The sequence below is a fragment of the Asterias amurensis genome, chromosome 2 (genome assembly GCF_032118995.1).
Source record: "Asterias amurensis chromosome 2, ASM3211899v1".
NCBI lineage: Eukaryota > Metazoa > Echinodermata > Asteroidea > Forcipulatida > Asteriidae > Asterias > Asterias amurensis.
The window spans coordinates 24692763-24719592 of NC_092649.1; the positions used below are offsets into that span (position 1 = coordinate 24692763).

Below are 26830 nucleotides of genomic sequence, written 5' to 3' on the forward strand. Positions count from 1 at the left end.
ATTTAGCATAACAATTGAGTCAAGTCTGGGCCGGCAATCTGATTTTACTAAGCAAGAATTTTTTTTGCTTAAGTAACATCCTTTGCTTCAGTAGCTCTATGTTTGGGCGCCAACCATTGTAGTATTACAAGCATATTATGTCGATTTGCAAAAAAAGTGTGCATTGGCTTACCTCGACTGAACGCTGTTAACACCTTGTCCTATGTTGGCCTAATTATCCTGAAAAAATCAGAAAACATAACTTCACTTTGAGATTTCAGTGGGCAATTATCCCCTTTAAATGTGCCCACATTTTTCTTTAAACCATCAATTTAAAGGAAGCCGACGATACAAGTGAAACATTACAGTGTTATTATCGCAAGATTATTCCCTTTTCAGTAGGCTGTAATCACCCATGAAAACAATGTCGGTAACAAAAGTAATTAATTAAAAAATAGCCATGCTAATTCATTTCGCCCTTTTTCGTGTGTTATGTTATCGATTAATACGGTCATGAATGTGGGGTATTTTTCATATCATATTTATTACGTTTTAAATTCATCGATTAAAGTACTGGGAACTGGAATTGAATTATTTTGGGGTTTTACCCATTATACACTGATGTGTGTTGGCACTGTATACTCAGAACGTCAAGGAGCTCTAAAAAGAAAATTATAGGCATATTAGTCAGGTGGGACTCGAACCCACGACCTTTGCAATGAGCCGTGTATTCACACCCGGTAGGAGGTATTAAAGAAACGTTACAGAATTGGTAAGAAACAAAAATCGTGAAGATCACAGAATTACATAAAACTTACACGGTCTAATGATGCTAATAGTTGAAAACATCCCTTGAATTATTTCTGTATGAGATTTCATACTGATGAAAAATAGACTGTCTAATTTCGCATTTGGAGTTAATCGCTCAGTGAGTGTTTCATTCATTTTTATTTTTCCATCGATGTCACGCAAAATGTGTAATAATAATAATAACAGAGTCTTATAGCTCACGTATCTACCAAACAAGGTACTCAAGGCGCTGAGTATATACAAACTTTTAGAAAGATATGTTATTGCAGTGATGGATTCTGAGACCCATCGGTTTTTCACTATTTTCTTGCGACCCAGATGGCCAATCGCTCTACAACTTCTACAGGTTTGACAATTTATGTATAATATAGTGGATAACATAAAGTGCTCACACTGCCAGCAACTTTGTTTTGCTAGCAAAACCTATTTTGTAATGTTCCTTTAAGCATACTGAGCTAATACACATCGGTGTATAAATAAATATCCTTTATCCTCATGCAAATTTCCATCTATTTAAATCGTTGCGGTACCCGCTGCTAAAACATAGGATTCGAACTGCCTCTAGCTGCCGGGCAACCTCGGTAGTCTAGTTGGTAAGACACTGCTCTAGAATTGCAAAGGTCGTGGGCTCGAATCCCACCCGAATAATATACCTGTGATCGTTTCCACAGAGCTCGGGACAGTACTGAGTATACAGTGCTAACACACATCGGTGTATATGGCTAAACCAAAATTAATCTGTTTTTTTATCCCCGATGAAAACTTCCATCTATGGAATGAAAATGTCAGTCTGGTAAGTTGTTGATTACATCATAGACCCAAGTTCGTGGGTCTTCGGGGATAAATTACCGAGGACAAAACCAGCTACACAAAACAAAAAGCTCCCGAGGCATTTTGCATACAGGTAACGAAGAGGATACCAGAGACACTATAAGTAACGCTCACCTTGCAGCGTATAGGACATTGGTGCAACCGCTAACCCTTGTAATACTATATGCATCATTTCGAGGCAATCATTCTAATTGAACAATGAAGAGCCATGGCTGGTAGATATACGACACTCTACAGCTTTCAGTTCTAGAAACTATTAAATACAATATTAGAATATAATTAAATATAGCCTGTATGGATATATACACTTGAAAGGTTTTGATACTTTTTGTAGATCAAGTTTTAGCCATGACATGAATCCTACTCACTGAGAATGAAGATGTATGTAAAATAATTTACCTGTAGAAGTTTCAGCTTCATTAGCCGTCAGGTTTTCGAGAGAAAAAAGGTGACCATCAAAAAGCAATGGTATTAGGAAAGTATGTTATTACTTTGTGCATGCTAAAAATAGTGTTTTACCTCTGAAACGAAAACTATTTTTCGTGACGTTGTTTTAATCATTGGTTAAAACTACAACACCTATATAAAGTAGATACTAATTTAAAGGAAGCTTTCAGCCATCATTATCTTCAAACCGTTGACAATGTGTTTTGTGTCGCGTAAAAAGTACCCAAAACCCTTTAAAGTGTATGCATGTTGGGTATTCTTGTTTGTAACGGCCATTGGAAAATCCTGCAAATATAGGCATAGAGACTCATGTTAAATATGTTATACAAGATCTTTTATATCGTTGCGGTACCCGCTGCCAAAAACATAGGATTCGAACTGCCTCTAGCTACTGGGCAACTTCAGTAGTCTAGTTGGTAAGACACTGCTCTAGAATTGCATAGGTTGTGGGTTCGAATCCCACCCAAGTAAATATTTTTCCGGACTCGGGAAGAACTGAGTATACTACAGTGCTAACACACATCGGTGTATGGGTAAAAACCAAAATTAATACCCTATTTGTTCTTAGGCATAAAAGTAAAACTTACAATACTGGGTAATCTTCAAGCAACTGGTTTTCTCAACGGAAACAACATGCAGCTGAATGCGCTACTATAGTAACAACATTTCCCCCATTCGTCATGGCAAGGTTTTTTTTCCCCGCGCTTTCGGCAGTTCCCTTTAAGGTGAGTCACTCTAAACAAGGAACCCTGGATAAAGATGACTGTATTTGGCAACGGAGCCTAACAAGTCAACACAGAGTGTCCCCTCCCTCTTCCCCCATTCGGATAAAGAAATGACCGTGCGGGCCCCGGGTTGTCAATGGCGTCTATGTATAGTTCTGAAAGGAACTATATGCCGGTTTAATCTACCCCTCATTTTAGTACGCTTCGGTGCAAGTGTGATGGACGGTACGCATTTTGACTAGGAAAGGACAGTAAAAGAAATCAAGTTTTGAAGAGCTGCTAGGCAGAGTTTTAAGAGAGGTAAGTGATATTGTGTCGAATCTAGGGGGACTTTGAACCGTTGTTAGCCGACAAGATCGTATTGCCCTGCATCTCCTTAGTATGTGTGTGTTTGCAAGCGGCTGGCTAGCTGCGGTCGTCCCCCCTACAGCGCTATTCACACGACCGCAATTTAACATGGGTCCCTTGCTTTATGTCTACCATGCTAGAAACACTATAACATTGCTCATTATGACACTGCTGTAGAATTGCAAAGGTCGCGCGTTCGAGTCCCACTCGAGTAATATGCCCGTGATTTGTTTCCACATAACTCGGGGAAATACTGAGTATACGGTGATAACACACATTGGTGTACATGGGTAAAAACAAAATGAATATTCATGTTAAAAAAGTTTGAGAGCAGCCAAAATCAGTTGTACATGCAATTAAAGTAGTACAGTCGCGGACTGTAGGAAATTGTCTTGGTGTGAATATGATTGGCACACTACGTCCATATAGGTTAAACAAAAAAATAGGCGAGAAACAGACCTTGACCATGCCGCCAAGGCGATGAATCTCAGCTGCCGACTTTGTTTTAATTAAAATAATTCTACGTGGAGCGTTCATTACAGAAAAGTCAATGTTGGCTTTCTACAGGTTGGATGGCAATAGGTGTTTGGCATAGCTTATGTTACAATGTGTTGTTTAGTGATGTTGATGTCCACGATGCAGGGACGACGGTCAGCAATGCGCAATCAAATTCATTCTCTTTTATTTTGATGTTAAAGGTCGACTTTGTTAGCATTAACTTTATTGTTCCTCAATTAAAAAACCCATGCATCTACAATAAGTGCGCGTTGGTTTTGAATATGAACTATGTTCGTTGAGCCGCTCATGCTGGCTGTGGTATGGTCATTTTGTAGTATATATACTACACAGGTGCATGCAGTTAATAATGTACGTGTATATATAACAAGTTTCCCTTTACAGTTCAAATTGTTCAACGGTATACACAATATTACACCAAAGTAAGGGATTCCGATGGACATGTATTTCTTTGTGGGGCCAAAATTGAGTGAGGCACCAGTCACAGCAATTTAAACTTAGAACATTTTTGCCTGGTAACCTGTTTCTGTTAAGCAATACTTGTATTTGCTAAGCAAGTTTGTGTGCTTAGGCTTGACCTGGTCGAGACTAGCCCCAGGGTTGAACGGGGTGAAAGGCACCCGAGGAAAGTGCACTCTACGTCACCAAACCCGCTCCACGCAAACTGATACTTCCCTTTGCCTCCCTCTTTGTTTGTCCCCGTTTTCAATTTTTTTTTAAAGCGTACTCGACAATCGATCTCTTCTTTATAAATGAATGTGTTATTTTCAATCCTTAGCTCTGTATATAAACCTTAGAGGCATACATTATAGCATTCTTATGTTATGTCTCGACCATGAAATGAGAAAATTTAGGTTTTGCGTGTAAACTGAACTGCGTTAACTAAGGTGGCAAAATGTAGATCAATAGCGCGATGTCCCTGAAATGACATACCGCTTTTCTTCAAAGTGAGATCAATCAATAATTCTCATTCCTTCATCCTGGTCATAAAATAAATGCAAGGAAAAAAATACTTATGAACGATGAGAAAGTAGAGTAAACAATGTGAAGCACTGTTGGCATATAAGGCAAGGGTTTTGGAATTCATCGGTTGAATCAACAATTATGATTGTTATTTTATTCAATTGCTGTTTTTATTATGTTATTTCTCTTCATAAAGTCAATGAGATTACACCCGAACGATGTTATTGATTCTATGTTATGTTTGAAAGTGTCACTACTATTTATTCTTTCATATACTTGTATGTTTCATTGCTATTGTCCAAAAAGACATGTAGAAGGCTAGGCTGATGAGGACCATTTAAAATTTACCCACAACCCAAAGGTTCAGTCTACCGATAACAATATATTTATTAAAGTTATCAGACACGCAATACACATGCACAGAGAGGGACAAGGGTATAATAAAGTTACAAATATTTAAGTTACAAATATTTATATATTAACAGTTTAAAAGTTTGAGTTGCGTGGGTTGAATCAAGGCTTCTGCTTTTAATAAAGAGATATATGTCAAACGACGGATAACGATGGGCAATGCGTTCCACAAAGGAGGACAAACTATGCAAAAGGGACAACTTTAAGCTCCATCTAGATGGAAAGAATTTTGTAATCAGGAATAAGTTAATATTAATTTAGTTTTTACCCATACACCGATGTGTGTGAGCACTGTATACTCAGTACTTCCCCGAGTCCTGTGTAAACAAAAATAGCACAGGCATGCTACTCGGGTGGGATTCGAACCCACGACCCTTGCAATTCTAGGGCAGTGTCTTACCAACTAGACTACCGAGATAATAAGTTGTTGTTATTATTATTTTAAAAAAAATACTGATACGGTGGGTAGTTTCTTTGGATGATGCTCTATGACCTTTTAAATTACACTGGTAAGATTTGACCCAGATCTGCGTCCTATGGGGCCTGACCATTAAATTGGTCAAAAGGGGACCCAGATATGGGTCAAAATTATGTATACTCCCAGTTCAATTCAATTGAATCAAAATTGATTTCATATTGGTGAAAAATAAAGAATAATAAACAAATTTAGTACAATTAATTAAGTCAAAGGAAGTCATTAACAGATCAAGGAAAACAGTTAATGAAAATTAAGTGTAATTCATATAAGGTAGTGGAAAAAGGGCGTGTTTTAAAAATGCCTGACGAAGCCAAAACACAAGAAATTAAAGCAAAAACATTGTAATTCTTTTTTCACCACTCTATCTGTGACTGGGTCAGCCTGACTCGAAATGAGTCAGTACAATTTGAACCAGGAATCCGGGTCAATTCTGACCCGGATGTTTTTAGAGTGTGGGGAAAATATATTTCCCAAGAACTCACCAAATAGTCAGTTGATCCAGTTTCGAAAGATTTTTCATGTTATTTATAGTCGTATTTTTACTTTATTGTTTAAAGTTGTTACAATGTCAGTGACGTATTTCCGGGTTTGTCGAGTGAGGGGAAGCTGTTGGCGCATGTTTAGAAAAAAAATGTTTGAACTACACTTCCGGTCTCAAGCTACGTCACATTATGACGTTATGGATCGCGTTGAGGGACCAAAGCGTTTACTTTTCGCCATGGCTCGAACGCACCGTGAGCAAGTACACCCCACGGGAGAGCGTGGGTGATGATTGCAGCCGCAGCCTAAAGCAAACTGGACTCTCCCTCCACGGACCCCTATCCTTTTCCATCCATGCCATAAAACTTGCATCCATGGATATGAGAACACTGCACCCAGTTTGCACATTGATCAACCTCCCATGAGTCTTCCTCTTTCTGCCGGGCCGTTTCGAGGCAAATGGGTCATATAAATTCGATAGGGGCAATGGGGACGTTATCACACATTTTAAAAACAACACTGAAGGCTCCCCTTGACACCCCTCGACCACAACATGATGCAGAAGAGAAAACAACACATTGATGACATAGCACGTAGGCTACGCTGTTTTTATTGAATCAGTTTTGTAATTTTTACGTGCTGAGCGAAAAGTTTTTAGTTATATCAATGAGGATTGTACGCGAACTATTTACGACAAAAATAAAAATAGTGAATCGATTTTCGTGTCCACACATTCTGGCATTCATATAAAGAAAATTTGCAATTACAGTTATAGTACTTTTTAAGAGGAGTGGGTGAACAGTAATGCGACGTTGACATTTTCACGAAAGTTCACGTCGTCCCAAAATGATTCGGGTCAATGGGAGCATTGGAGAACACAATCTCAGAAGCGTTACTGCCAGTAACGGTTTTCATAGTATCTCAAAAATGCTCTTTACCACCTACAGTTGCTGGTTTTCTTATCCAAAAAACTGGTATTGCCCATTATTTCCAAAGTGACTACCACACGTATGTCTTCCCTTTAAGTGATGGAGTGTCACTTTAACCACACCAAAGCTTGGTCTTCCCTGCATACTCTTTCGATCAATTCCTCTAAATTGTACAAAACTGTCCAAAGCCTTTAAGGGAAAACTTGCAAGTTTATGAGCAATCGCTGTGATAACGTGCATTTTTACGTTATTAAAAGTATCACATTGCTACATTGTTGTGTTCCTATCTCCAATCTCCGTTAGTCCACGGTTGGTCTGAGGGCAATGCTATGTTTTGCACAACTTAATTTAGGATGTAGAGATTTGTGGTGGTGCCCCTAGCGTGTAACGCTATCCTCATGGGGCCGGGCGTGTTCGCTTAAAGATAGATATAGGACAACATTGATTACTATCGGCATATTCTTCAGTCAAGTAAAAAAACTCTATCGAGGAACAGCCATTTGTTTTTTGTTCAATGGTGCATGCAATAATTAGTAAGGGTAGTTTCGAAATCTAGGGTCAATCGTTTTTGTTGCTGAAAGGCCCTGGACACGTTTGGTAATTGTCAATGGCCAGAATTCTCACTTGGTGTATCCCAACATAGGCATAACATCTCTGTGAAAATTTGGACTCAACTGATCAAGTTGCAAGACAATGATGAAAGACAAAATAGCCTTGTTTACGGCTTTCTATACTGGCACAGTCAAAGCCAGACCCTGATTTCGGAAAAGTACTAAGCAAGACAGGAAAATGGAAATATAGCCTTGAGCCTTGAATGATCAACATCATTGAAAAGTCGTTTGCTACGACGCAACCACGCGTTTGTCAAATCAACCCCTGTTGGCAAATGTAAAGTGTGGCCTTGACTGCAAAACTAAGTTAAAGGCAGTGGCCACTATTGGTAATTACTCAAATAGTTATTAGCATAAAACCTTTCTTGGTGACGAGTAATGGGGAGAGGTTGATGGTCTAAAACATTGTGAGAAAAGGCTCTCTCTGAAGTGCCATAGTTTTCGAGAAAGAAGTAATTTTCCACGAATTTGATTTCGAGACCTCATATTTAGAACTTGAGGTCTCGAAATCAAGCATTAAACGCACACAACTTTGTGTGACAAGTGTGTTTTTTTTTTTTGTTTTTTTTTCATTATTATCTCGCAACTTCGATGACCGATTGGGCTCAAATTTTCACAGGTTAGTTATGTTAATGCATATGTTGAAGTACACCAACTGCCTTTAATGTAATTATTATCTCTATATTACAAATGCTCTGAAATTACCCATATCCCCCTGATGTCACTGATAAATAAAGTGTGCTCACTAAAAGCAAAACGGGCACAAAATGATTCACTGTAATAGAGGCTTACAATTTCGGTTCATTAAAAAGGGACAAACTTGTCCACGACGCCAAGTTTCAAATTTCAGTCTAAAAGGGTATCAATTAAAAATACACTAATTGAACAGGATTATACTGGAAGTTTATTTGTAATTTATCCCCACTTTAAAACCAAGTCATCCATTGGGAAATGAGTGCATCACAAAAACCGAATTAAACCTTGGAGACGCCTTTTGAAGGAAGTTGCTGTGTTTAGACCTGATTTATGCTCAAGTCCTGAAAGGGCAAGGGCATCACTGCATTTTTTCTTTGAAAGGGCACTCTCAGACCTTCCTACTGAAGCATATCAAGGGCACCAAGGCAAATTACCATGAGGCATGGAGGCAATCGTATCGTTGCCTACGTGAAGTATCACTCACAGGCATGAGGAGGCTGTGCAAATCGGAAATAGCAATTAAGATAAAACTTATCTTGAGCAGAGGGAGGAGTAGTAGGTGAGGGAACAGCAGCTTCTAATCTTTACAATTGCTCAGTAGCTTATCTTAATTCAAAATGGGCACTCGTACTATTAACATGATTTCCTCAAATATTACCAATACGCCGGTCGCTAAGTTGTCTCAATTATGAATAATTGTGGCCACATTATTCGAAGGTACCATGAATGATCCTGATCTAAGCAGAAAGTGATCAGGTTATGTGGTTTGTTTACACATCTCTCTCAGACATGTTCATATAGCTAATTAATGTTTTGCTTAGCAAAAATAAACAGAATACCAGTCACAGTTTGCACATGATGGTATTTTTGGCTGGTAAGCATACTTTTGTTTTGCTTGGCTACTTTTGTTCTGCTTAGCAAAAATGAGCAGCATACCAGTCACAAATTGCAAACGTTGTTACATATTTTTGCTGGTAATCTTATTCTGTTAAGCATAGTTGTGCTGATTGAAACAATGCTAACAAGGATAGGGTTACCAGCCAAATGTGCATGTTATATGTACAATCTGTAAATGGTATCCTTGTTTTTTGCTTGGCAGAAGTACCGTGAGCACTATTTTCTGCTAAAGCAACTCTGTAATTTGGGCCCTGATTAAGTCAGTTGCCTAAATTGAGGCTACCCCCCCCCCCCCCTCCATAAATCGAATCAATGTGGATATGTGGCAGCGGTGTTTCCAAACATACGTGTCCTAATACATTCGTGTTTCATAAGCTGTTTTTTTCGTTACCAGGAACATAACATAAACTATTTAGATTAATTTCGACTACACGCTCTACGTCATACTTAATTTAGATTACACACATTTTTCTGGGAACGCCCCCTAAGGTTGTAAAATAATCCCCCCCGCGTACCGTCGGCGAGTGATCTTAATCGAATCCACCACTGAGGTGGACCGTGGCGGTATACCCTCAAAAGATTTCTGGTGCAAGAAAATAATATCTTAATAATCATCGAGAGTGTGACTTGGGAAAAAAAAGTATAGTTTGTGTTGTAGGATAACAGAGAACGAGACAACACCTTGGTGCGGGGTGGGTGCGATCGATCGTTGCAGCGGTCCCTTTTGGCCTTCAGACGGCAGGGGTGATGCATCCGAGTCGGTCTGTGCTAGAGGTATCTCGGTCATGTCACACTAAGCGGAATTGTTTAAATAAGGCAAAGGGTTGCAACCGTCATACCTTCTTATTCTTCACAGATTTTTTTTTTCTTCATAACGCAGCAGCTATTTGTTCCAACTTTAAAGGGTTTTGATATATTTTGTAGATCAAGTTTTAGACCACGACATGAGTCCCTATATGAACTGTTTACCCGTAGAAGTTTCAGCTTCTTTAAGCGTCAAGTTGTCGAAGATAAGTGAAAACCACAAAGCAATGTTTCCAGGAGAGTCGAGTCAATCCGTTCATGATCCGTTGTACATGCTTACTGAGACAAAATATATATCTTTGACATTACAAGTTTCTCAAACACTATTTGCTGAGGTGCTTTAATGATGACAGAAAGCTTCACTTAAAGTTGAAGTAAAGCTTTCTATCATCATTATATTTCAACAGTGTAAGTGTTGGTCCGGAAGGACTAAAATCATTCCCATTCGTTCGGTTTCACTGAATAACACGCCATCAAAACCAACCTCTGTAAAACTCATTAAGTGTCGTTGTCCTGTTCATTGAAAACAATTAAACGAATCGAAACGAAACGAGCGAAAACAATTCCTTGAATGTTGTACCGAGTTCATTAGGTGCACGACTGACTGGTGCAATCCGAATGAGCCGTGATAGTTTGGGGCTGCTTATACATTTTCTGTTCACTCGATTTTCAGACGGAATTATTTCAACAGGAGGTTCTTGGTCCTGGCATGAACTTTTATAATGACTCGAGTGATCCTTCAGATCCAAAATTACTGACAATACCTTGACGTTAAGATGTACAACACAGTAAACACACCCGGGTTCTCGGATATCTGGTCAGAATTGACTCGGATACCCGGGTCAGAACTGACCCGGATCCGAGTCCTAAGTGGCTTTTACCCGGAAACTCGTCAAACTAATGCTGAGTCAGTGTTAAAGGCAGCGGACACTATCGGTAATTACTCAAAATAATTATTGGCATAAAACCTTACTTGGTGACGAGTATTTCAGAGAGGTTATCAGTATAAAACATTGTGAGAAACGGCTCCCTCTGAAGTGACGTAGTTTTCGAGAAAGAAGTAATTTTCCACAAATTTGATTTCGAGACCTCAAGTTTAGAATTTGAGGTCTCGAAATCAAGCATCTAAAAGCACATAATAACGAAAGAAAAAAAAACACCCTTGTCACACGAAGTTGCGTGCTTCCAGATGCTTGATTTCGAGACCTCAAATTCTAAGTCTGGGGTCTCGAAATCAAATTCGCGGAAAATTATTTCTTTCTCGAAAACTATGTCACTTTAGAGGGAGCTGTTGATCACAATGTGTTATACTTTCAACCTCCCCCTTACTCGTCACCAAGAGAGGTTTTATGCTAATAACTATTTTGAGTAATTACCAATAGTGTCCACTGCCTTTAAATGGGAGAAAGGTGCGGTTATGGTGTGATGTATAACTAACTCACCTTTTACTTTTCGTTTCGATGAACCCATTACCAGTAGGATGCTATATCGAAGAGATTCCTTGCGATATTGACGATGTGTCTGTACAAGAAAAAGTGATAATATTATTTGAAACTATTAATTACAGAAAGCTCAATTAAAGGTATTTTAAATCATCTGCAGACATGAACTCCAAGTAAAAGGTACTGGACAACTTTGGTAATTGCCAAAGACCAGTACTCTCACTTGGTGTATCGCAACATCAAATAACACCCTTAAGCACCCTTGTTGCACACATTCAGATGCCTTAAAGGATTCGGGTACTTTTCAAAATGTCCACAGATTTACATTAAACTTACAGGGTTTGAAGATAATGATAGTAGAAAGCTTCCCTTCAGATATTACTAACTAAGGTTGTGTAGTTTTTGAGAAATGAGTAAAACAAGTCCCAAATGATTGTGGTCTCATGGGACCAAAATTATTTTAGCATTGTAAAATCCCTTTTAACCAGTTATGATATTATACCAAAACCATAGCATAACTGGTTAATACGTTTTTACATGCTAAAACTGAGACGAAAATAAATTATTACTTATACTCATTTCTCAAAAACTACAGCACCTCAGTATGTAAAATTTCAAGGGAAGCTTTCTACTATCATTATCTTCAAACTGTGTAAGCTTAATGTAAATCTGTGGACATTGTGTTTTTTGTTAGGAAAAAGTACATATACCCTTTAAAGCCATTATACCCTTTCGGTACAGGAAAAAAAAAGTTTACAGATTTACAAATACGTTACAGGGTTTACAGAAGGTAATGGTGAAAGACTTCTCTTGAAATATTGTTCCATGAAATGCTTTACTTTTTGAGAAAACATTAAAACAATATAAATTCTCGTTAGCGAGAACTACGGATTTATTTTAAACACATGCCATGACACGGCAAAACGCGCGGAAACAAGAATGGGTTTTCCCGTTATTTTCTCCCGACTCCGATGACCGATTGAACCTAAATTCTCACAGGTTTGTTATTTTATATATTAGTTGTGATACACGAAGTGTGTGACTTGGACAATACTGTTTACCGAAAGTGTATAATGGCTTTAAAGGGCATCGTCCCGAAGTCTATTAAATATATTATTCGAGTGAGACGTTACTTCTTCCTCGAAAACTACGTTACTTCAGAGGGAGCCGTTTCCCACAATGTTTTATTCTATTAACAGCTCTTCATTGCTCGAAGTTGTCGTGTAAGTTGTTGTGCTAACAATTGTTTTGAGTAATGGCCAATAGTGTCTAATGCCTTTAAAGGCAGTGGACACTATTGGTAATTGTCGAAGACTAGCCTACACAGTTGGTATATCTCAACATATGCATAAAATAACTAACCTGTGAAAATTTGAGCTCAATCGGTCATCGAAGTTGCGAGATAATAATGAAAGAATAAAACGCCCTTGTCACACGAAGTTGAGTGCGTTTAGATGGTTGATTTCGAAACCTCAAGTTCTAAATCTGAGGTCTCGAAATCAAACTCGTGGAAAACTACTTCTTTCTCGAAAACGATGGCACTTCAGAGGGAGCCGTTTCTCACAATGTTTTATACAATCAACCTCTCCCCATTACTTGTCACCAAGAAAGGTTTTATGCTAATAACCAATAGTGTCCACTGCCTTTAAAGCCATTGGACCCTTTCGGTTCAGAAAACAAAAAAGTTCACAGATTTACAAATAACTTACAGGGTTTACAGAAGGCAATGGTGAAAGACTTCTCTTGAAATATTATTCCATGAAATGCTTTACTTTTTGAGAAAACAGCACAACAATATAAATTCTCGTTAACGAGAATTACGGATTTATTTTAAACACATGTCATGACACGGCGAAACGCGCGGAAACAAGGGTGGGTTTTTCCGTTGTTTTCTCCCGACTCCGATGACCGATTGAGCCTAAATTTTCACAGGTTTGTTATTTGATTTAGAAGTTGTGGTACACAAAGTGTGGGCCTTGGACAACACTGTTTACCGAAAGGGTCCAATGGCTTTAAGATAATGGATTGTTCATTTATATAAGAAATTCTATGCTTCCTATTGAAATGATTTCCTGACACCGATACATATCATTATGTGGAGTGAGTTCTATATTAAGGTGATCAGTTACTTTCTAGCTCTCTCACCCTACCCTTTCAAGCCAGGTGAAACATACCCGATACTTTTCATATATTACTGTTGAACACATTTCATATTACATTCTAAAGATATAAGTTTCCGTGAGCGAAATGTCAAGCTACAGTCAGCACGCAACAGTGTCATATCAATATCTGAATTATAATTACTTCGTCTGGGAAAACTACATTAAAAATAACATGTATCAATAATAATAATAAAAAGTTTATACTTTTAAGCATGAACGACAAACAAATTAATCGAAAATATGATTTTGATTTGAAGAAACAGTTGTGAGAATGCTAGCCAAAACGTGTTTCTATCTGTTAAAAACATTGTTAACTTATTGTTCGTGCATTTGGGTTCTACTTTTTAAAGACAATACATGTCAGGAGGGAATTTTCGCAGCTCCGCCATCTTTAAGAAAAGCTTTTTAGGTGATGATTTGTCGCCAAAATCGCTGAGAGGTAATTTGGGGGTGTTCACACTTGTCAATATCTGTTAGGAAATAACAATCATCTTTGTCTGGCCAATCACACATCTCTGTAGACAACTGGAAGACGACGACAGGTTTATATGCCAGGGATGAAGGAATTGACGCCTTCGCAAAGGTCTCTAATTACTGCTGTGTATCGTTTCACTTAAAGGAACACGTTGCCTTGGATCGGACGAGTTGGTCTATAAAAAGGCGTTTCTAACCGTTTGTTATAAAAAGCATATGGTTGGAAAGATGTTTTAAAAGTAGAATACAATGATCCACACAAGTTTGCCTCGAAATTGCGTGGTTTTCCTTTTACTGTGCGCGAACTAACACGGTCGGCCATTTATGGGAGTCAAAAATTTGACTCCCATAAATGGCCGACTGTGTTAGTCGACGAGGTAAAAGAAAAACCGTACAATTTCGAGGCATGTTTGTATGGATCATTGTATTCTACTTTTACAGCATCTTTCTACCTACACTCTAAAAAAGAAGTGTAAAAACTTGCTGAGTAAATGTGCTGGGTACGAAAGTTGAGTAACTTCTTACGCAATGTTGGGCTATGTGGCTTTTTGGCCAGTACTCTCGAGAAGGTAATTTGTACCTTTTTAAGTTGCATACAAAAATTCGCCAGTGAAAGCAACTTATGGGTACAAAAACACATTTTCCTCGCCACAGGGTCAAGTTTACCTTGCGACGTACTAAAAAAAGCAGGACATGCTCTTTTTTGTGGTAAAATGTTGCACGTAATTGGGTAAACTGCTCCTCGTGGAAACCATTTTACCCATAATGCAACGTGCACATTACACACGGACGTATACAAGTCGCAGGCACAAGTCACAATCAAAGGTGGATGAGGTGGACATAGTTCTGATGTTGCAGGTCGTTGATGTTCTGATGTTCATTTAACCACAGTTGAGAGAATTTTGGCATTATGTTTGAGGTACAAGTGTCTGTTGAAGTGAGAAATGCATCACCAGGAAATACGCCGATAGCAGCTTCAATTTCGTCAATAACAGGTTTGGCAAAACCAAACGGCTCTTTTGAGAGCCAACACCGCTTCTAAAAAGAGATTGTTACTTATAGTCTGCTCGCGAGAACTTTGTTTTCGTTTTCACCCCCTGAATGTACACAAACACTCCGGTCGTTTTATGTAAGGTGGTTATAGGGTTGTGATCACCATATATTAATCGGAAATTATACTGTCCAGTCCAATTCAATGTATATATGGCTTTTTTAATTTTTTAGTAGTGTCCGTTTTGCTGCTAAAATGCACTACTTCTTTTTTACTCAACACTTGGGGTTATGGTGCTCAACTACTGAGTAAATGGGTAGTCGGTTGTTGGGTACATTTTGACACAACAAAGTTGGGTAAGAAATTTGACGCATAGTTTGGTAGCCGTTTTACACAGAAATTGAGTAAATTACGACGCAACCCCTGTTGCGTACCGTTTTACCCTCCAAACGACCATGTTCCCTTTTGAACACCACAAAGAGTAAAATTTTACGCAACATTGGGTATTTTTTTCTTAGAGTGTATATACATTTTATAACAAACGCTTTTCAAAGACCAACTCGACCGATCCAAGGCAACGTGTTCCTTTAATTGGTTAGTCAAGAGAGATGTCAAACTTCATGTTTAAAGAGAATTCCCGCCCTCCGGTTCGGACCACACCATAAAATTAACATATTAAATATTTGATAAGATTCTCTGGTCACTGCTTTAGATATTTATTTCATTTTTTGTTGTCAAGTGAAACCATTATTTTATTATGTGTTGTCTGTTTTTTTACGTGTTCGTTTCGTTTGCAGCTGTCATTATGCCCATTCCTCCCCGCTGATCAATTATTTCAGACCGAAAAAATATCTCTGATGATTAGTGTAGAAGATTTAAGCTCAAAATCAATGAACCTTCAAATTGAAACCGATTAATTAATAGAAACCTATGTCAAGTGCAAATAGTCAGGATTAACTCGACGCATTTTTAGAGGTCGCACAGCCTCATCAAATAAAAGACAAATTATTTAGTGACATTTTGAATCTTTTATTCGGTTTAACCCTTAGAGCGTTAGCCCATCACAAGAAAAACTTGTCGTTCCTTGCTGGTGTTTTTTTTATAACCTCTACACGATGTATTATTCCCGAAGGTATTTTTTGTTCTCATGTTAATTACGTCTGGTGAAATGGAATCGAATAATTAATGTGTGTGTTCTTGACAGCTTGATCACACTGATGGTAGACTTTACTCAAGTCCCAGACCCATGCCGTCGCCAGAAAACTACTGTTTTGTGATGTTCTGCATTCCCCCGACCTGTTCTCATTTCCAAATTAATTTTACGGCGAGAGCGCACTGCTATACTCGGTTTGTTTGCTAAAGTTTAAAGGCAGTGGACATTTATGGTCATTTTCAAAGACTAGCCTTCACAGTTGGTGTATCTCTGCATAAAATAACTAACCTGTGAACATCTGAGCTCAATCGGTCATCAAAGTTGCGATATAATAATGAAAGAAGAAAGCACCATTGTCACACGAAGTTGTGTGCGTTTAGATGGTTGATTTCGAGACCTCAAGTTCTAAATCTGAGGTCTCGAAATCGAATCACCTCTTTCTCGAAAACTATGGCACTTCAGAGGGAGCCGTTTTTCACAATGTTTTACACCATCAACCTCTCCCCATTACTCGTAACCAAGAAAGGTTTTATGCTATTAATAATTATGTTGAGTATTTACCAACGGTGTCCACTGCCTTTAACGATATGCTTAGGGACCTCTCACACGAGAATCAAGTCTAGTCTACCCTGATGGGTACCTCAAGGCTCTCAATCCCTGCGCGACAGGTGATCACAGCTATGTTTTGAGCTATGAGAAGCCTTTAGGGTGCCATGCCTGATATACGGAGAGCATATCAGTACTCATCGAAGCATAGTGCTGTGGGCTGGATTTCACAACGAGTTAAGACTATAACCTTATAATAATAATTACTCAATGCGCTGAGTATATACAATCTTTCAGAAAGGTAGGTTATTGCAGTGATGAATTCCGAGACCCAATTATTTAGCACCTTACGAGGGTTTACAAGGTGCTCTTTCGCATACAGCAGCCACAGCCAGGAACACCGGGGTGAACCCCTTCTCTTTTCGATAAGTGCACTGGGTTCTTTTACATGCGTTACACAACACATTGGACCAACGGCTTTATGTCCCATCCGAAGGACAAATCAATGGTTAAGTGTCTTGCTTAAGGACACAAGTTAGTGTCACGGCTTGGGATTCGAACCCACACTCTGCTGATCAGAAACACCAGAGTTTGAATTCGGTGCTCTCGCGTTAGGTCGAGTCTCATTTAGGACTATAGCCTTAGTTTTGAATAGAGTCCTAGGGCTAGGTATAATTGAGGACTATTTTTGTGAAATCGACCAGCTCTCTTAAAAACCACGAACTCAAAAAAACAAAGAAGAGTTTTGCAAGATTTTCAACATTTTGTTCGCAGCCTCAAAATATTTGTAATATTTATTACGAAGCTTGAGTTGCATGTATTATGAGTTTGTGTTCAGACACATCAGCACACATATTCAAAAGCAGGGTAAACGTTGAGTTATATGCAGGGGTATAAACAAATATAAACTAGAAGAAGGGTAAATGTTTGGTTTTTAAAATCCTACCGAGGTAGACAATAATATCCAAATCATTTTCAACATTACGGAGCTTGTGTTGCTGATATCGTTCGAGGATGTGCATACATAATTATCAGCATATTAGCTCCGAAGAAGGGTAAAGGTTATCTTGTTTGTAGTCTACAGGGGTAGCCAAAGAGGTCTTTGTCCCCCTTCATTTGGCAACCCAAGTTCCGCCAGTGTATCGACCCCAAAGAAACAGAGAGTCTGTCCAACACGCCGGGAACATTCATTCCGAATTGTTTTCCTGCATGTCGTGGACCACACGTCCGTTGTTGCCCTTTCCAATTCCCTCTGACAGCTGAAACGGATGTTTTCATTCGTCTTTGTGTAAGGAGGTTGTGAGCACTTTTTCTTCACATGCAGAGAAATGTGCCTTTCTTAAAGGCCCTGGACTCGTTTGGTAATATTGTCAAAGACATCATTCACACTTGGTGTATCCCAACGTATACATAAAATGACAAAACCTGTGAAAATTTGGGCTGAACTGGTCATCGAATTTGCAAGAGAATACTGAAAAACAATAATCCTTATTGCATAGTTTTGTGTGCTTTCAGATGCAATGATGCATCACATAAAAGCAGAGCTGAATTATATCATTTTTTAAGTAAGAAATTACCTCTTTCTTAATACTATGTTACTTCAGAGGGAGCCGTTTCTCACAATGTTTCTTGCGATTAACAGCTCGCTATTGCTCATTTCAAGTAAGTTTTTATGCTAGCATTTATTTTGAGATGTTGCGAATAGTGTCCAGTGCCTTTAAACCACCGAGGCCTGGCTGGCTGGCTGGCTGGCTGGCTGCTGAATCGGTTAGGGGCAGACAATGTTTTGGCATTAGATGAAGGACTGCACAAGTAAAATGTTACCGAAATACAGAACGAGGAGGCAATTTCTCTTGATGTGATGTATGCTTTTATATGGCGGCTGTCTCTCTTCACCCGTGCATGGTGGCGAGATGTCTTTCAGCATGTTCTCTGTTTTCCAAAACCAAGGGTTGAGCATGGCTTAACCACAGTGCGATGGGCGAGGAAGGATATGACTTGTGATCAAGATGGTGTCGAGGACCTGGCAAGACGTAATACAGTTACGACCCATGGATATATATATTGGATGACTGCTATAAATGAGATGCAGTGCTGCGCTGGCCTAATTGCTGAAAGACATTTTTTAACCAAACCTTCGACACGTCGCGACGTCTCAAACAAATACAGGTTCGCACAATAAGTCTTCGTGCGTTTCCTTAGAAACAACCATGGGGACTGAAAGGCCTGTTAAATTATGGCAAAATCTTACCAGAAATAGTTTTACCAGAGAAGCTAGACGTTCATATTCATATCTCTGCGCAACTACTAAACTACTATTAACACAAACATTATAAACACAACAAACAAATCTATAAGCACGCATGCAGATGCAAACCATGGTGAAACCAGTCTTCGATTCAAATTCGATTTTTTTTTTTTTACTCCTTCGTTCATCTCCATGTATTTGTTTTCTTCATTTTTTATATGGTATGTCTTGGTCAATAATAAAAAATATAAAAAAATATGTAACAAACACGTGTTGCTTTAAAGGGTTTGGTACTTTTTGTAGATCAAATCGTTGATCATTTCAATGATGTCACGAATCCCTACTCACATTGAAGAAGATGCATGCAATGTAATTCACTTGAAGTCATCAAGTTTTTGAGAAAAGGGGAAAATTACAGCGATGTTCAGGAGAGTTGACTAAATCCGCTGTACATGATGAATTATTGTTTGTCTCACTGAGACAACAATTAAACTGTTTTACTCATTTCTCAAAAACTACAGAACCTCAGCAAGCATAATATTTTAAGGGAAGATTTCTTGTTCTATCTTTACTATCTTTAAACCGTTTAAGTGTAATATAAATCTGTAGACGGTTGCGTTTTGTGTCTTACAAAAATGACTCACTATGAGAAACCTTTTATGTCAACTTCAAGCCATTTGTCTGCGGTTGCGATAAAGTTAGGGTTTAGACAATAATCAAATCTATAAATCATTGTGAGGTGGACAGGAATAATTGACGTCTACACATTACGAACATTCCCACCTGCCTCTAGGCAGTTTAGCAGGAAATGGGGGTTTTTCGTGCACGGTTTTCAAATAATGACACTCGAGCATTGGACACAATTATGTGAGAAACTACTTCTTTCTTATAAAAACTACGTTTTCTTCAGAGGGAGCCGTTTCTCACAATGTTTTATACTATCAACAGCTCCCCCTTGTTTACTCAATACCAAGTAAGGTTTTATGTTCACGTACTGAACCAAATTTCAGTACATGATCTTTAATGTTTATTAATTATAATATTTGCTTATATTAATCTTTCAGCACATTTTTTATTAAGTTTACACCAGCATTACAATTGCGCAGGGAATGATTTCATTCTTAAATTCTTCTGTGCGTGAGAAAGACATAGTCTCCAATCGCCAAGTCCCTATTATATGTTTGCCAAATTATAAACAGTACAATAGAAACGCACTGAAATAAAAACCTGATCAAACATAAGCCAATGTTCAAAGCTTTGTTGAAAACGTGGGCACCTAATTGAATGTGTTCTTAAAGGCACTGCACACTATTGGTAATTACTCAAAACAATTTTTAGCATGAAACCTTGCTTGGTAACGAACAATGATAGCTGGATTGGGCTACAAATGTAGCTACGGATTATAATCTCGAGCTGCATTTACATAGGGTTGGGCTATACATTGAGAATTGCTATACATTTTGCACACATGCGATGTCTTAAAAGTTCAAATCGTACCGGTGTGCTCAGGGAAACGGTTTCTTAGATCATGGAAGATGCGCCTTCGAACTTCCTCGGATAGAGAGGGCACATTAGAAATGTAATAAGTTTTTATCAATTATTTGTTTACTCATTATTGAAAATAACACTTTCAATAGGACGAATCAGTTGTCAAACGTTTGAATGCTTAAAAACCCATCACATTCATTTGTGCTGTGGTAATTCAAATAAACAAGAAAAATAAACATTATAACTCACTCAAAAGAGGTCAGATCATCAAACTGAACTTCGAAATTGCAAATTTGCATAATATGTGTGTGCATTTTTTTATTAATGGTATAAGCAAACGCACTCCACATCTTAAGTATCACGCATTCATTTCCGTGTCTACATTTATATAGCGCTGCATTTAGAAATCAACATTAATAATAATACTAATAATTTAAGCTCAACAACCGGCGTCTTCCGTGTGTTTCCCGCTCTAAATGTCTGCGTTCATCCCCCGGAGCCCTTCTGACTCGACCAGAGCAACGAAAGAAAGAAAAAAGAGCAAGAGAGAGAGAGAGAGAGAGAGAGAGAGAGAGAGAGAGAGAGAGAGAGAGAGAGAGAGAGAGAGAGAGAGAGAGAGAGAGGGAGGGGGGTTCTGCTTTAAAGGCACTGGGTACTATTGGTTATTTCTCAAATAATTGTAAGCATAAAAACTTACTTTGTAACGAGCAATCGGGATCTGTTGATAGTATAAAAAAGAGTAAGAAACGTCTCCCTCTGAAGTAACGTTATATTTAAAAAAAAAAAAGGTAATTTCTCATTTAAACAAAAAGACTTCAGCTGAAGCCTTGTATTATTCCTCTGAAGGCACACAAAGTACTGCAACAAGGGTGTAGTTTTCTTTCATCATTCTCTTTCAACTTTCGATGACCAAGTGAGCCAATGTTCACAGGTTTGTTATTTTATTTTGATGATAGGGATACACCAAGTATAAGAAAACTGGTCTTTGACAATTACCAAACGAGTATACTCGTCCTCATTAAGTATGGGTTCAATGCGTCGTGGCGTCTAAGGACACGAAAGTTAACTCGTCCTAAGACCTGAGATTAATTCTAAAATGAATTAGGAAGAGTTTGTTGAAATTGACAGCATGCCTTTAAACCTGAGGACAGTATTATTGGCACCTCGTACATGATGGGCTTGATCGATCAGAAAGCTTTGGGGGAAAAAGTTGAGAGAGAAACTGAAGTAAAACATGTTTCGCAAAATAAAATAAAAACCTGTGTCGAGTTTGATGTATTTCAGCCACCGCTCCATAAATGGCTGTGTCGAGGATGAATCATGGGCTACTATAATAGTCACCCAATAGTGTCACTTAAGTTATTTCCGTTTTACGGTGAACCGAAATAGCTCTCGGAGTAGCGTTGCGGGGTAGAGTTGCCATCCGTTCTGGCCCTGGTTCGAGTATATCAGTGGCACCCTGATCGATGTAATCATAACACAACTTCATATAGTGTGTTCTGGCTGTGGGCTACATTTAAATGGTGCAGTCGATTCGGATGGGTACCGTTTCAAAGTGCTGCTGGAAGAGAAATATTGCTTAAAGGGATTTTGTTTCTTTTACTCTCTCTCTCCATCTATCTTTCTACAAGTGTACACTTATTCTAGAAGTTCAGAACTTGGGTAACACGTCATTAAATTGTGCTTGTGCACGTTTCATCGACTCGCTTAGAAGGCATTTTGAAAACCCAAATGTAACGGATACATTTGTTTTTGTTTTCAATTAAAGGCAGTGGACGTAATTACTCAAAATAATTATTAGCATAAAACCTCACTTGGTAACGAGTAATAGGGAGAGGTTGATATGTATGAAACATTGTGAGAAACAGCTCCCTCTGAAGTGACGTAGTTTTCGAGAAATAAGTAATTTTCCACGAATTCGATTTCGAGACCTCAGATTTAGAATTTGATGTCTCGAAATCAAGCATCTGAAAGCCCAGAACTTCATGTGACAAGGGTGTTTTTTCTTTCATAGTTATCTTGCAACTCCGACGACCAATCGAGCTCAAACTTTCACATGTTTGTTTTTTTATGCATATGTTGAGATACACCAAGTGAGAAGACTGGTCTTTGACAATTACCAATAGTGTCCAGTGTCTTTAAATGTGTGAAGTGTATTTACTTTGCTATCTTACAGCAAAATATAAATTTGTAGAAATGGAACCTTCATCTTAAGACACTAACTAATATTCTGGAAAATAAAAATAGTTCAAAGTTTTGAAAAGTTAAGTATCAATCAAAGATCGAAATGTAAAAGATTTAAACATAAAATCAAAACCCAACCTGAAGACCTAACTTTTTCTCGTTTATGTGCATTTAGTACCCGACAAAACAATACAAAGGAAACTTTGTTATGACCATATACATTCCGCCCCTTTCAACACATCAACGCTCTTTAATATGCCCACCGTGATGTTGGAATCATGTGCTTGTCACGGGCCAAATGCGCAAATAAACGAAAACGCAAATTTGAGCGCGCAGTCAACTGGAATATTTTAAGTAGAAAATGGCACGTTAACAAAACAAAAAAAACATTTTAATTTTCTGGCCTTGGCAACTGATTTGTGATGTAATGTTTAACAACTATTTTTAGACTCTCTCTTTACCTCGTAAATCCTACTCTCTTCCTTTGGGCCTTCGTTTTCGTTTATGGAAAAGCAAATTCGTGAAAATCCTCTAGCTTTCGATAAATAGACCTTAGGCCACATAAAAAAAAATTGTTGATCGTCCCCGCCCGACCGTTTTTTAAATCATAAAAAACAACCTTTCCAGCTGATATTTTGTTCAAAATGTACAGGTTTAAAAAGATGTTTGAAGAAGGTTTTTTATTCATGTTGGCAAAACAAGAACAATTCTTCAAATATTTACTTGAGCTACACTGCGCTTAGTTGTTTGAAAAAGTTTACAGAAAATGTCATCTAGGAGTTAAATTTGTTTGACAAAACTATTGAAAACATCAAAAACACACAAACCCTCTGTTTTATAGTGATTGTGATGATTTCCTTATTCTTGATTTCATATTTGGCATGTCAACAAAACTGTAAAATAAAATAAAATAAAAAATAAAAAACCTCCCTCCCTCCTCCCATCCGCAAAAAAAAGGACGATCAACAATTTCGTTTTTATGTGGCCTTACAACAACCTGTGAGATTGTTTTCAACATTAGCTTGTGAAGTAGTGAGAAACGGCTCCTTCTGAAGTAACGTAAGTTTTTGAGAAAGAGGTATTTTCTCACTTAAATATGTAAAGACTTCAGGCCTGAAGCCTTTATTAGTCATCTGAAAGTATTTCAAGTGTGTTTTTCTTTCAATATTCTCTTGCAACTTCGATGCCTATTGAATCAAAATTGTCCCAGGTTTGTTATTTTATGCATTGTTAGGAAAGTATTTCAAGTGTGTTTTTCTTTCAATATTCTCTTGCAACTTCGATGCCTATTGAATCAAAACTGTCACAGGTTTGTTATTTTATGCATTGTTAGGATAAACACCACGTGAGGACACTGGTCTTTGATAATTATCAAAAGTGATGTGTTTGTTGTCACGGACACCAATGAAAATTGAAGTGAATCATATCACAAGTGTATTAAATATAGAAGAGTTTGCGGTAACACCATGTAATAACAATCTCTAAATGAGTTGGGGTGGTTCTGAAAAGAACCGTTGGGTTAACTCCAAGTGTATTAAAGGTTATTTTTAAGAACAACTTTGAATAATCTTAAATGTAGTTTTGGAACTGGGTCACTGGTACCAATTAGCTTTCCGTGATTTCATTTTGCTAAACAAACAAATTAAAGAGAAGTTGAAATGAAACCAAATTGAGAACGAGAAACGCTGTTTACGTGGACAAAAAATTGCCCATTCCTGTTCGTTTTTTTTCTTTTTTTTTCTTCTTCTTCCAAGTTCCTGATATTTGTCGAGAAAATTAAGCTCTTATGAAAACCAAAACACTGTGAACTTTGTTTTGTAATGTCAAGTATTTTTTCCCTGCCTGGGGAAAAGATTACGAAACCACATGCATAGGCAGAAGAAAACCGCATTGAGGGGGGGGGGGGGGGGGGGGGCAGAGGTAATATAACCCCCAAACAAGATGTTCTTTGTGAATATTTTGTCCTTAAAGGCAGTGGACACTATTGGTAATAACTCAAAATAATTATCAGCATAGAACCTCACTTAGTAACGAGTAATGGGGAGAGGTTGATAGTATAACACATTGTGAGAAACAGCTCCCTCTGAAGTGACGTAGTTTTCGAGAAAGAAGTAATTTTCCACGAATTTGATATGGAGACCTCAGATGTAGAATTTCAGGTCTCGAAATCAAACATCTGGAAAGCACAGAAGTGTGAGAATGGTGTGTTTTTTTCTTCCATAGTTATCTCGCAACTCCGACGACCAATCGAGCTCAAATTTTCACGGGTTTGTTATTTTATGAATATGTTGAGATACACCAAGTGAGAAGACTGGTCTTTGACAATTACCAATAGTGTCCAGTGTCTTTAAGTGACAACTATAACAAATTAATTGGAGCATGTAACTGTCGGACAAAAATCCATGACTTGCAACACCGTCAACGCGTGTGGTGTATTATTACATGTAAACGTGTTGATATGCACTGGCTAGTATTCTATTAGTTATCATATCGCATGCAATGTACTCTCAAAATACTCTGTATTTTTTAATTTAAATGAAAACAACATTTCGGTAAACTACCCATGCGCCTTGTCATTTCACACAGGAATCGGGTGAAGCTAATTTGCGTGAGTTGTAGCAAGGCCTGGCTGAGTGAACACATAAGTCACCTCGGAGCTTCTGATGACGACGACGACGTCGAAACCCAACGAGCCTGCTGTACATATCTGATGAGTTCACAACACCGTGGAAGGGACAGATGCGAGTGCGGATCCTAACTAGAAACTGACAACACACACCAACTGGCGCGCACGGCGTGTACGACGAGAGGGATCCTTGTCTCACATCGTAACATGCCGTGGGGAGAGAGGCACCACCGGTAACAAACTCTCCCGCAATCCTGGGGTTTCACTACAGACTGCGGGCCGTCAGATGGCGCGTCCAGTCATGGGGGTTTACCAAGAGTTTCTGATGGTCCTATTCACGATCTATAACTTAGGGATTGGTAGGCACACCGTTGTGTCTATGCCTGTGGAGAGTGTACGCATCGATGGGAACATAATCCTGGGAGGACTCTTCCCCGTGCATGAGAACGGGATCAACGGGTGCGGGACCTTCGATCTGGGTGGATATCAACGATTAGAAGCGATGGTTTACGCCTTGGAGAAAATCAACAACGATCAGGAATTACTGCCTGGTATAAACATTGGAGCTTTGATTCTAGATACGTGTAGTAGAGATACTTATGCACTGGAGCAGACCATGGAGTTTGTAACGTCTACTATGACGAGGATTGACTTAAATGCTTTCACCTGTCCGAATGGGAGCACACCGGACTACGAGCCCCCGCAGCCGACCATCGGGGTGGTGGGTGCAGCGGGGAGCCCAGTGTCCACCATGGTGGCCAATATCCTTCGCTTGTTCAAGGTGAGTGAAGTGTAAACAATTCACGTTAATCCGGAAGTCGTTGGTTCGAGTCACCTTTTCCTTTGTTCAACCCCACAGCACATAAAATTTACTTAGTCAGTTTCCCTAGTAATTTATCATTTTTGATAATGATAAAAAAAGAAAAATCATCTCAGTAATAGACGAGTCTTACATAAATTTATATGTTTATAAATCTAAGCTGTCGGTCGCCCGATGAAATAAGAGGGCGTGCCTTTTTTTTAAAGTTGCCACAGTCTTTCAGCACTTGAATCTTTGCCATTACGTATTTTATTAATAATATTAATAATTATTAATATAATGTAATCAATTGTATGTGGGATAAAGAATAACTGTAGGGGTTCACTATACTCAGGTGTGTGACAAGTATTTGTCACGGAGTGGTCACCACCAGAAGTGATATCGAAACAGAATTTGACGGCCAAGTGAGCAGGACCTTTAAAGGCAGTGGACACTATTGGTAATTACTCAAAATAATTATTAGCATAAAACCTTTCTTGGTGAAGAGTTATGGAGAGAGGTTGATGGTACAAAACATCGTGAGAAACGGCTTCCTCTGAAGTGCCATAGTTTTCGAGAAAGGAGTAATTTTTCACGAATTTGATTTCGAGACCTCAAGTTTAGAATTTGAGGTCTTGAAATCAAGCATCTGAAAGCACACAACTACGTGTGACAGGGGTGTTTTTTTTTCTTTCATAGTTATCTCGCAACTCCGACGACCAATCAAGCTCAAATTTTCACAGGTTTGTTATTTTATCCATATGTTGAGATACACTAAGTGAGAAGACTGGT

The 26830-nt window shown here is 38.5% G+C and overlaps 1 protein-coding gene across 2 annotated transcripts in view; it reads left to right on the forward strand.

The window, feature by feature from the left end:
- Positions 1-2979: 2979 nt before the first annotated feature.
- LOC139933929 (metabotropic glutamate receptor 4-like) overlaps positions 2980-26830 on the forward strand; it is a 76558-nt gene continuing 52707 nt past the window's right edge. For both annotated transcript variants that reach the window (XM_071928167.1, XM_071928166.1), the window contains exons 1-2: positions 2980-3092; positions 25200-26020. In XM_071928167.1, the coding sequence (XP_071784268.1) occupies positions 25526-26020 (495 nt within the window). In that variant the 5' untranslated portion in view covers positions 2980-3092; positions 25200-25525. The remainder of the gene's footprint in view (positions 3093-25199; positions 26021-26830) is intronic.